The sequence below is a fragment of the Mizuhopecten yessoensis genome, unplaced genomic scaffold (genome assembly GCF_002113885.1).
Source record: "Mizuhopecten yessoensis strain PY_sf001 unplaced genomic scaffold, ASM211388v2 scaffold715829, whole genome shotgun sequence".
NCBI classification, from domain to species: domain Eukaryota; kingdom Metazoa; phylum Mollusca; class Bivalvia; order Pectinida; family Pectinidae; genus Mizuhopecten; species Mizuhopecten yessoensis.
In genome coordinates this window covers 942-12131 of record NW_018479812.1, presented here as the reverse complement: position 1 = coordinate 12131, position 11190 = coordinate 942, and the positions used below count along the sequence as shown (strand labels likewise).

General features: G+C 34.4%; 1 protein-coding gene across 1 annotated transcript in view; it reads left to right on the top strand.

The window, feature by feature from the left end:
- LOC110441288 (beta-1,3-galactosyltransferase brn-like) overlaps positions 1-11165 on the top strand; it is a 14747-nt gene extending 3582 nt beyond the window's left edge. The window contains exon 2 of the mRNA XM_021484400.1: positions 9804-11165. Within this exon, the coding sequence (XP_021340075.1) occupies positions 9804-10800 (997 nt within the window). The 3' untranslated portion in view covers positions 10801-11165. The remainder of the gene's footprint in view (positions 1-9803) is intronic.
- The last annotated feature ends 25 nt before the right edge of the window (positions 11166-11190 follow it).

The following is an 11190-nucleotide window of genomic DNA, read 5'->3' as shown; positions in this document are numbered from 1 at the left end:
GGTGTAGCATATTGATGAGATGTTTGTCCTATTGATGAGATACATAATTTAGAGACGAGTATAGTTTTCTTGCGAATAGCCTACATCAGATCAGTATCAAGAAAAAAGGAATAACAATACATTTAGATATATACTTCGAAAATCATATAAAGCAAAAGTAAATAAAGTGCATGTTAACAAATTTAAACAAATTAATGCTTAAATACCATTGATTACGAAACTGTTCCTCGAGTATGTACAAATTTTAGGTGAAAACTCAGCTTCAATACGCAAGTTCTATTCGTTTTCCCTTCAAATCAAAGTATGATTACAAATATAAAGCAGACTAATTACCATAGGTGTATGTAACAGTATTTTTGGAAAATTAAAACTAAGGAAAGTTATGTCATCAAGGCATAAAACCCTAAAAACATCCAACTATTATAAATAGCCATAAAACTAGCATTACTCGCTCCAGGTTTATAAATAATGAAAACCAAGATACATTTTTTTGGAATATGTCCTATCGTCTGCTATTAAAATGTCTGTTTAGTTCCTTGTATATACACTTGTTTATTTCATATATGCATGCATATACAAGTCCGAAGGGTTTGTATTTGACTTCCTCTTTTCCGTCAAGGTATTGATTAACTTGGTACTGTCTCGAATTATCACAGAAACATTCTATACAAATACCTTGTATTGCCAAATACCAGAGTAATGTGATCACAAAAGCTATCGTTTTTAATAGTTACCCTCCCCGTGCTGTATTATGCAATTGGTGCATGTCAACAAAGACGCCCCTGTTCCGGTTGAAACACACGTATCGCACGTATAGGGTACGCTTAGCATATACCTATGGACATGTGTATATGTTTATTCAGTGCTCACCCTGTCGTTTCGGGTATGTTGGTCAACGCTTATATGATAATTAATCGTTCTATCATTACTATTGCAGAGAAATGAAACGCAAGAGAATGGAAATTATATAATATCTCCATTGCAAATCATCGGATGTATGACGTCGTGAAAAAAATATGGCACGTAAGGTACGCTCAGTATATATTAATGACCACGTTTATACGCGCATTCCGTGACTCCGAGTCTAAATATTATGTGTAAACACCCTGTCGTATCAGGTATGTTGGTAAATACTTATATGATAATTAGACATATGTTATGACTATACAAAGAAATTTAACATAAGGGTTTGGTTTGATTTATTTTAGTTTAACGTCCCATCAGACATTTCTCATTTTGAGGCAGACCTACCACGGATCTCACCTTACTGTTTGTTTAGCTCACCTGGTCCGAAGGACCATGGTGAACTTATGCTATACCGCAGCGACCGTCTGTCAACTTTTCCTTTAAAACGCTACTAGTTCTGAACAGCCAAGTTGATTTTGACTTAATTTGGTCTGGAGCATCCTTAGGCCAAAGACACTCATTTTTGTATAAATGGTGGGTGTGGCCCTCCTGATGGTAGAGGGGCAGGGCCAAAACGAGGGAAAAGAGGAAACACCTTTAAGAATCCTTCTTCTACCGTAGGGATGAAGGGATTGTATTCCAATTTAGTCTGGAGCATCCTTGGATCAATTGGAATCAATTTTGTATAAACGGTGCGTGTATGATTACAAATATGAAGCAGACTAACACCAGGAACAGAGAGACTAATAAGGAATTAAGAATTGATGCGATGGATAACGTCTACGGAACCTACACTTACCATAGGTGTATGTAACAGTATTTTTGGGAAATTAAAACTAAGGGAAGTTATATCATCAAGGTATAAAACCCTTAAAACATCCAACTATTATAAATAGCCATAAAACTAGCATTAATCGCTACAGGTTTCTAAATAATGAAAACCAAGACACAATTTTTTGAAATCTGACCTATCGTCTGCTATCAAAATTTCAATCACTATGTATTTACAGTGTGTCTGCCTGGTCAAGTCAATTTAACGTTAAGATGCAAAAAAAAAAAAGCTCATCGTGATACCTTCAGAATGATATTCATTAGTGTTGTATGAATAATAAAGACTAAGTTTGTTTTTAAAGCAAACAGGAATTGAAAACAATTTGAAAACAAAAAAGTTTTCAATATCTATTTTGTTTTCTTCAAATTAACTTAGCCTTTAACATCGTTATAACGGATTTACAATCCGCTACTTATGACCTGCCAGATGACAATAGGGTTAGATTACACTAGTCGCACACATTCTTTTAATATATTGAAGAAGCATTTAAAAAGTTAAACGTTTTATGTCTCGGCAATGATTTGAATAGTTGGTAAACTCATCCAGATCATAACAACATGTTCTGTTTAGTTCCTCGTAAATACACTTATTTATTTCATATCTACATGCATATACAGGTCCGAAGGGTTTGTATTTGCACTTCCTCTTTTCCGTCACGATATTGATCAACTTGGTACTGTCTCGAATTCTCACAGAAACAAGGCAGACAGCTGTCGATGGAGCTGTGACTGAAATATTAGGATGGGAGAAAAATATTCACCCCCTACCTTGAGGGTGTGACAGAGAAATATCAAACCCTCGGGGTGATTTTTGTATAGTCTGCACAGATAACACGAACATATAGTCTGTACAGCTAACACGAACAAATCGTCTGTACACATAATACGAACATATCGTCTGTACAGCTTACACAATCATATCGTCTGTACAGCTAACACAAACAAATTGTCTGTACAGCTAACACGAACATATCGTCTGTACAGCTAGCACGAACATATCGTGTGTACAGCTTACACGAAAATATCGTCTGTACATCTAGCACAAACAGATCGTCTGCACAGCTAACACGAACATATCGTCTGTACAGCTAGCACGAACATATCGTGTGTACAGCTTACACGAACATATCGTCTGTACAGCTAACACGAACAAATCGTGTGTACAGCTAACACGAACATATCGTCTGTACAGTTAACACAAATATATCGTGTGTACAGCTTACACGAACATATCGTCTGTACAGCTAACACGAACATATCGTCTGTACAGCTAACACGAACATATCGTCTGTACAACTAACACAAACATGTCGTCTGTACAGTTAACACGAACAGATCGTCTGTACAGCTTAAACGAACAGATCGTCTGTACTGCTAACACGAACAGATCGCCTGTACAGCAGGCACGAACATATCGTCTGTACAGCTAACACAAATAAATCGTCTGTAGAGCTAACACGAACATATCGTCTGTACAGCTAACACGAACATATCGTCTGTACAACTAACACAAACATATCGTCTTTACAGCTAACACGAATATATCGTCTTTACAGCTAACACGAACATATCGTCTGTACAGCTAGCACGAACATATCGTCTGTAGAGCTAACACGAACATATCGTCTGTACAGCTAACACGAACATATCGTCTGTACAACTAACACAAACATATCGTCTTTACAGCTAACACGAATATATCGTCTTTACAGCTAACACGAACATATCGTCTGTACAGCTAGCACGAACATATCGTCTGTACAGCTAACACGAACATATCGTCTGTACAGCTAACACGAACATATCGCCATTATTCAGAATGGTTTACAAGTTTAAAGACGGCTTGTGGTATAGAAGGACCAAAACTACTGATACAAAATTATTTTTCCGTGAACAATCATTTTAAATTGTTTGTCTTTATCGGCGACCTTGGTTGTAACACTCATATAGAAATGTTTATACAATTCAATGTTGTGGTTAATTCTCGTTCGGTTCATACAACACCTTCATAATGTTTCTTAAAGTTGTTCTTTCCGACGGTAAAAATGTACGAAAAGCCCTATTATATAAGATTATATAATCTAGTTTAGACGCCCGTGTTTAACTGGAGATATATATAACACCTGAAACAAAACGTCCTTTATTTAAAACTGGGCTGGTGTACACGTTGATAAATCACCGATAACTCACATTCCATCCTTTGTTGCGCTTTGTGAAACAACAACTGGTGGTAACCTGAACATCACATTTATTGCAGCTAACACAAGTATATCGTCTGTTTGTATTCAGAATTGTTTACAATTCAATGGACAGCCATGTCATGTAGGACCCAAACTGATAATAATTAGTGCTTCTTTTTATATTTTTTTTTTTATAAATTAACTGTTGTCAATACTTGTTCGTTATTGTCTTGTGCGACCCATTGTGGTAACTGTCATGTCGGAATATTAATTGAAACTTCTATACAGGTATTAGAGGTTATTACCCAAATTAAATTTCAAGCTATATATCAGATAAGGTATTTCAAAAACGGAACGGCACTTTTTTACATGAACAGGAAGTTGGTGTACCGCAGGAAAGCATTCTCTTTCGGTTGCAAATCATAAAAATTAAAAAAATCACCCCCAGCAGGTTATTGTAAATATCTAATATATATATCTACAAAGCATTTTGCAAAATGAAGTTTTATATTTTGGCATTGATTTGAATAGTTGATACACTCATATGACGCCCCTACAGGTATATATTGTTATATATTGTTGTTTTCTTAAACAAGGCCGTTTATATGGTCTGTTTGATTCTGTTCACTAGGTTTACGTCCTACCCACAGTTTATGGTACCATCAGTAATAGTTTCACAATATCTGATATGTTTGAAGCAGGACAATGTTTCGGTGAAAAAATCACTACAACGTTTGTCGTTTAATAATAATAATAAACAACATTTATGTAGCCCCCTATATAATTGTAAAATTAATCTAAAGCGCTTTACAGCCTATAGATAATAGTATTAGTAATAATTATGAAACAAAAATAAGCAAGAAGATAATCATGTCAATGTGTACATAAATGAACAAATAAAGGGTGGTATGTACGTGACGTCTGTGCAAGTAGTCTAAAATGAAGACGTAAAGAGGTAAATAAACTTCGTATCTTCGTATCCAAGTAGGCATACGTTTGGGTGTATATCCAACCTTAGATAACGTTAGCAGTTGGTAGAACTCTAAACTAAATCAAACAAAACAAAACCGAGGCATAGTAGGCCTTAATAAAATATTTGATTTCTATTCAGCCGTGTAAGTATTGTGTAACATTTGTATTTTGTCAAGAAAGAAGGATTTTTGTTAATTGGTCAAACAGTACCTTTAATTACTACACACGTTTTCCAACCTATTACACCAAATACAATCATATGAAAATAAACATTATTCATGCATGCAGGTTACGGCTAGTGTCATCAACACAATTTATTACTTACCTCTGTTATGGTTCTTTAAGCTGCATAAATAGAGGCCTTTTAAGCATTAAAGGTAAATTGCGTTTTAGTTAGATGAGATTTTCTATTGACGCTTTTGCATCCTCTCCATTTCAAGTTTGAAGTTAAAAGATGAAATCAATTTTGTAATCGTCTATATATTTGGTGTTGTTTGACTATAAATGACTTCAAGCATCGACGGGCATTTAAACGATATAAAATTAACTATTTCACTTTTGCAACGGATAAGGCATACATAGTTTCAATTTGCAAAAAGTGATTATTCATATACTAACTGTTAGACCTACATTAAGGGAATGTTAAAATACCTATTCCTAGGTAAAGCGTACATACGTGGTTCCAAATGATTTATAAAAGGATTTTGTAAGTAGGGGCTGCATAATGTAATATCTTATACATAAAAACTAACTTGGGTCTTTTCCTTCTTTCTTCAAGTGTTTCCTATCCCCTAATATACTATATATATTGCTAATATACTTTTATACGTGGAGCTACTTTCCTAATACCTACTATCAGCATTGCGATTTCTAGATGTATAGATTCAATACAATCTGTTGATTATTATACACATTTATCCGAAACAAAATCAGCATATCTGGAAGTTGTCGGATATCAGATACATGCAATTTATTTAATGAATTTCTACTTAATCTTTAATTCATTGACTTGATTAAATAAATCTTTTATATTATTCCTCAAATATTTGTTATTTGGATATTTCAAGATTCAGTTTCATGAATAGTGACGCAAAAATGTTAGTTATACTTAACATTAGAAATAATTTTATTTAGTTTAAGTCATCAAACTATCACGTATAATGAAGTATAATCTGCAAATAATTTAATCGTACTAGACAAAAATAAGTTGTAGCGTTGATAAAGAGTAGAAATAAAATAGATCAAGTTCAGAACCCTGTGGGACACCAGCAGTTAATTATTTATATGAAGAAAGGAAACCTATAAATAAAAATGATGTATTCGGAATTTTCATAAAACCACAAGGTATTGAAATAGATATAAATTGTCCCTTCCCGTCCTTTATATACTACTTACACATTATATAGCTCCCATACATCTAGATCCTGTTCGTTTATGCTTTAAATGTACGATTCCGGGTATAAATCCTGGTGGTCTATTCAGGCCTTGCAAGGCTTTGTCATCCGTTTACTAGGTCCGACCATATTTAATAAACGAACAAATGTGGTCCGACCAGTTCAACCGCTTAAACGAAAACGGCCTTGGCATTTTTTCCACTACAAAGTGTTTATTAAAAGTAATATCAAGGGTGATATTAAAGACGGTTCAAGGTTTAAACTACATTGGATTTAACACAGTCTTGATCAGGAAATATATTTTCTCTTTTAATGCATAAAATATATGGTCAATAACATCTTGATCAGTAACTATAATATCTGAAAGAGGAAAAGGAGGATATTACACATATAAATCAGGAAATTCTAAATAAGGTATATAAAAGAATGTGAAATGGTGATCGAGATATTCTGATTTTTCACGTGGGTGGAGTGAAATACATGTCATAATAGTCTAGCGGGGGTGATAGGTGTAAGCTATTTATCAAAATGTGTAGCTGATTTGGTAATTTTACACCATTTATAAACAGCTATAGCATTATCAAGTGATTTTTGTAGTTCCTTTATAGATTCACTGTTTACATTAATGACCTCTTATCAACCTAATGCTATTCCAATGTTCTGTGCTAAAATCTATTTCACTGCCTCACTTACTTTCTCATAGCACCATTTACCCATTGTATATGCCTAGGCCTAACAGTTATTAACTTATCTGGTAAAAAAATATAAATGTTCAAAAATGGCATAAGTTTAAGTATTATTAGGATCATTAGAAATAAACGTCCAAAAAAAGTGTGTGTGTGCTTCCTGTATTAAAATATGGATATGACGTAAGGGTGAATGCTGCTTTTAATTTATTAGAGTGTTGATGTTGAGGAATAACTAGTCCCTTAAGATCAATAAGTTCATTGTTCACACTATAAAAATCAACGTGATGATCATTTCAAAATAAATCTTGTATGAAACACAATAAGACACTGGTATGACACTGCAGAAAGGTGTACTAACATACATATTTGTAACCATATTAATTTGAATTGAATTGAAGTAGCACTCTCTGGAAAAACCCGTGTTGGTTCATTTACGAGGCAAATTATTCCATATTTTCATACGTCTTTAGAGATAGGAGTTAGATTTAATAGTGCAAATATTTACATTTATGTATCAGATTATCAAAATTTCTATTGAAGAATATTTTTCAGTAGTTTATGTAAGAGTCTAGTGGTCTATATAAACAGCCTTGTAAGAATTTCTGATTGATATTTGCAGTGTAGTTACGGTAAATAAACATTCCCCCATACTATTTAATCTACCTTTTCTCAAAGGTTTGCCAGGGTGAGATTCTATTTTCATATCACAATCAGTGATGTAGTTACTTACATGTGATTCTTCGTTGCAAATATCATTTGGATTGCTTTCTGTTTCCACATGTTCAGACTCATTTCCTTATGATGTGACAATTAAATGAACAATATCAATATTTAGTTAAGTATCAGGATTTCATATAATATCCAATGGCAGATGAAACACATTTATCTCCAGGAAAGATATCTTATTTATATCTGGCACATCCCTGGACATGTATATTAATTACATCTGATATGGATTGCTATAAAACATGTATTCAGAATATCAAGTATATCAATTAGATGTGCAAAAGAATCATGTTTCAAAGATGTATATACCTGTAAGTCGTACCCGTTTCAATACGGAAACCCTGGAGGGCCGAGACGCATTGATCCTTCACACAAGTACATATAACATGGGTTTTTAGATACAGTCACTAAATAACAATAAAAAACAGCATAAATACACACATCAAGGTATAGAAGAAGCTTTAACATTAAATACATATTTATACACCCGTGTGTCAACAGGACGTACACACCATCGAGGTACCCTTGCAGGTTCGGGAAAGAATAAGCCTTCTGTATCCCACTGCGTGATCGTAAAAGGCGATCGATGTGGGGGCTTCTTAAATAATCGGGAGCGGTTTCTACCTTTTCTTTTTTTAAAGACCTGCTGTATTCCACTGCATGTAAAAGGTGACAAATGTTGGGACCCCTGCAGTATCGGGGTTTTTCTACCGTGTCTACGAAGAAGACAATGGACGAGACCAAAATTTAGCTGCTGACCGGCCCCCTTGCAACACTTGGGATCTTTCCTGTTTCCTGTCTTTCCTGTCTTCTTTCTTTTCTATCTACTTTCTGTTTCAGGCAATGCTACCTAAGCACCCGTCCTCATATGACCCTGGCTGTTGCAAGGACATTTTACCCTAAACAAACACCATCGAGGCAAACGGGGTCAGCTTTGTTTACAAAACATTTCTAATATTTTCATTCAATCAATTCAATAAAACAGAACATGTGTACACAAATGAACTTTTAAAATGATTAGTTCTAGCAGTGTGACTTATAAAGTTATCTGTAAAGCTCTGATGAGCAGACATTTATATTTGAGATGTGTATGATAATTAAAAGTTAAACAAGTAATAGATATATACATGTAGAAGCAACGAAACATTATTAATGAAAACATGAAGTCAGTATTTTATACAAAAAGTACACATGACACAATTATAATATTTAGTGTATCCGTGGTAACTAATATATCTAGAGAAGACTGTTCGATGAGTTAACAGTTGTGATACATAACAGATATAACTGTTATCATATGTATAAGTTAGATTTTAATTATCCATGATACCAACACATATATTTATATCAAAGGCTATCAATCATGAGACCAGTACCAGTGTGTAAATGTAAAGACAATAAGGAGGAGGGGGTGGGGTGGATAGGGGGGATCTAAGGCAGGCTTGTAAACATTGTGTGTTATGCCATGCACACATTGATTAAACCATATGCATATATATATTGTATCGATATAACTGTATTAAAAAAAAACAATTTACATATAAATTCAAGATGGCAGGCAACATAACATTGTGCGTTATGCCATGTTTATATATAGAGGTGTATATAATTTGTTTTAAATATAACCATATTGGTTTGGCGTTATTTTGTTTAACATCCCATTAACAACTAAGGTGACATTATACTGATAACGGGTGAACCAGGTGTTGCAATTTCCCTAGATGCTTGGGGACAAAACCCAAAGCCTTTCCCGCCTGGGCGAACGTTCCTGGTTCACCCGTTGTCAGTATAATGTGACCTGACGGGATGCTGTGCTGGATGCATTCGACATTGTTTTTCAGGGATATAGCAAGTTGGCATGAGATCCGCGCGATTACAAGGAGCCAAATACAACAACATTATCAATCTCCAGCATACACACAAGCACGCATACACAACACACATAGAGGTAAGTTAACTGATCATAGCTGTTGATAAGACGTTAAGCCTTGTACAACTAGCAATCAAATAAATAATTGATTAAGAAACCTATAACCATCAGGTGCGGATTACAAAATTGATCTTAATACATTCAAGTTGCTTATATATATTTTCTATCGTTGTAGATGTACATCACGCGGAAAGAGGATACGGATATTTCTCTTCGGCTTTGTTGTCATTGTGATCCTATCTTACGTATGTTTTGACTCATACGAACCACTTACAGTTTCTGGAATATCACAGAATACCCAACTAAACGAAGAAAGAAAGGAGAAACAAGTTTTTATGCATCCAAAATTGAAGTGTATGGAACATGCAACAAAAAACACTGTCATTATGGTACTAAACAAACCGTCCAATTCGTTACAGCGGAAAACCGTTCGACAAACATGGGGTCATCCACAAATGCAAATCAAGTACAACTTCAGTTTATATTTCGTTCTCGGTAACGAGAAAAATGTTGAATATCACGAGCTTCATATGGAGAACGAAGATGTTTTACGTGTTGATGTCAACGAAAACTATTTTAATATAACAGAAAAAGTAATTGAAGCTTTTAACTGGGCCACTCATTCGTGCTATGAATCCCGTTACTTTTTAAAAATCGACGATGATGTTTATTTTCATCTTAAATTTCTGCAAGAAATACAAAAAGTCGAAAACTATCTGCCAGACGACATCATTCTTGGTGATTGTTTACCGGAAACGGCACCATTCAGACTGACGACCAAATTTAGTGTTTCTTTTGAAGAATACCCTTTTGCAAAGTATCCGCCATATTGCGGGGGTCCCGGATATGTGATGACGTTACCAACCGCACGAAAACTTTACCGTGAAATGACGCATACAAAAACCTTCATGTTTGAGGATGTTTATGTCGGAATAGTTGCTTATAAACTAGGAATTTCTATAAAACCTGTTGATCATTTTGTTTATGCAATGGACGGATACTTGCATTATCTAAATATCCAGTGTGCTGTAATCATACACAATCTCACTCCCGAACTTATCACCAAGATCTGGAATGAACGAAACACGACGAGCATAGGTAAACATGACTGTTCTCAGTCAGGAAAACTTATATACATTTTGCAAAATATATTTGGGTTATATAATGGTTGAAAGAATAACGATACATACACATCCATTTTGTTATTTTGAAATACCGATAAGAAACGTAATGTCTTTAACTAAGTCAAACGTAATTTTTACCAGCATTTAGCGTTATCGATATCGAAGAGAAAAAAGATAAAAACAATTGATAATCGAGTGCTGCTAAAAGCATTACTGTATTAGCTTTGCTTTGTTAAGGATTTCACAACCTTGCAAGAGCTAGGATCATATTTAGACATATAGAGACACTGCTGAAAGGACATAGGAAAAGACAAGATACAAATTGGTTGTATTACATGTCGTTCGATTTAACATTTTCAGTAATTTATGTAAAGATCCATTAAAGAGATTGTTGATGCCATAGGTGTTCCAGAATAAATTGAGCTACAAAATACTTTT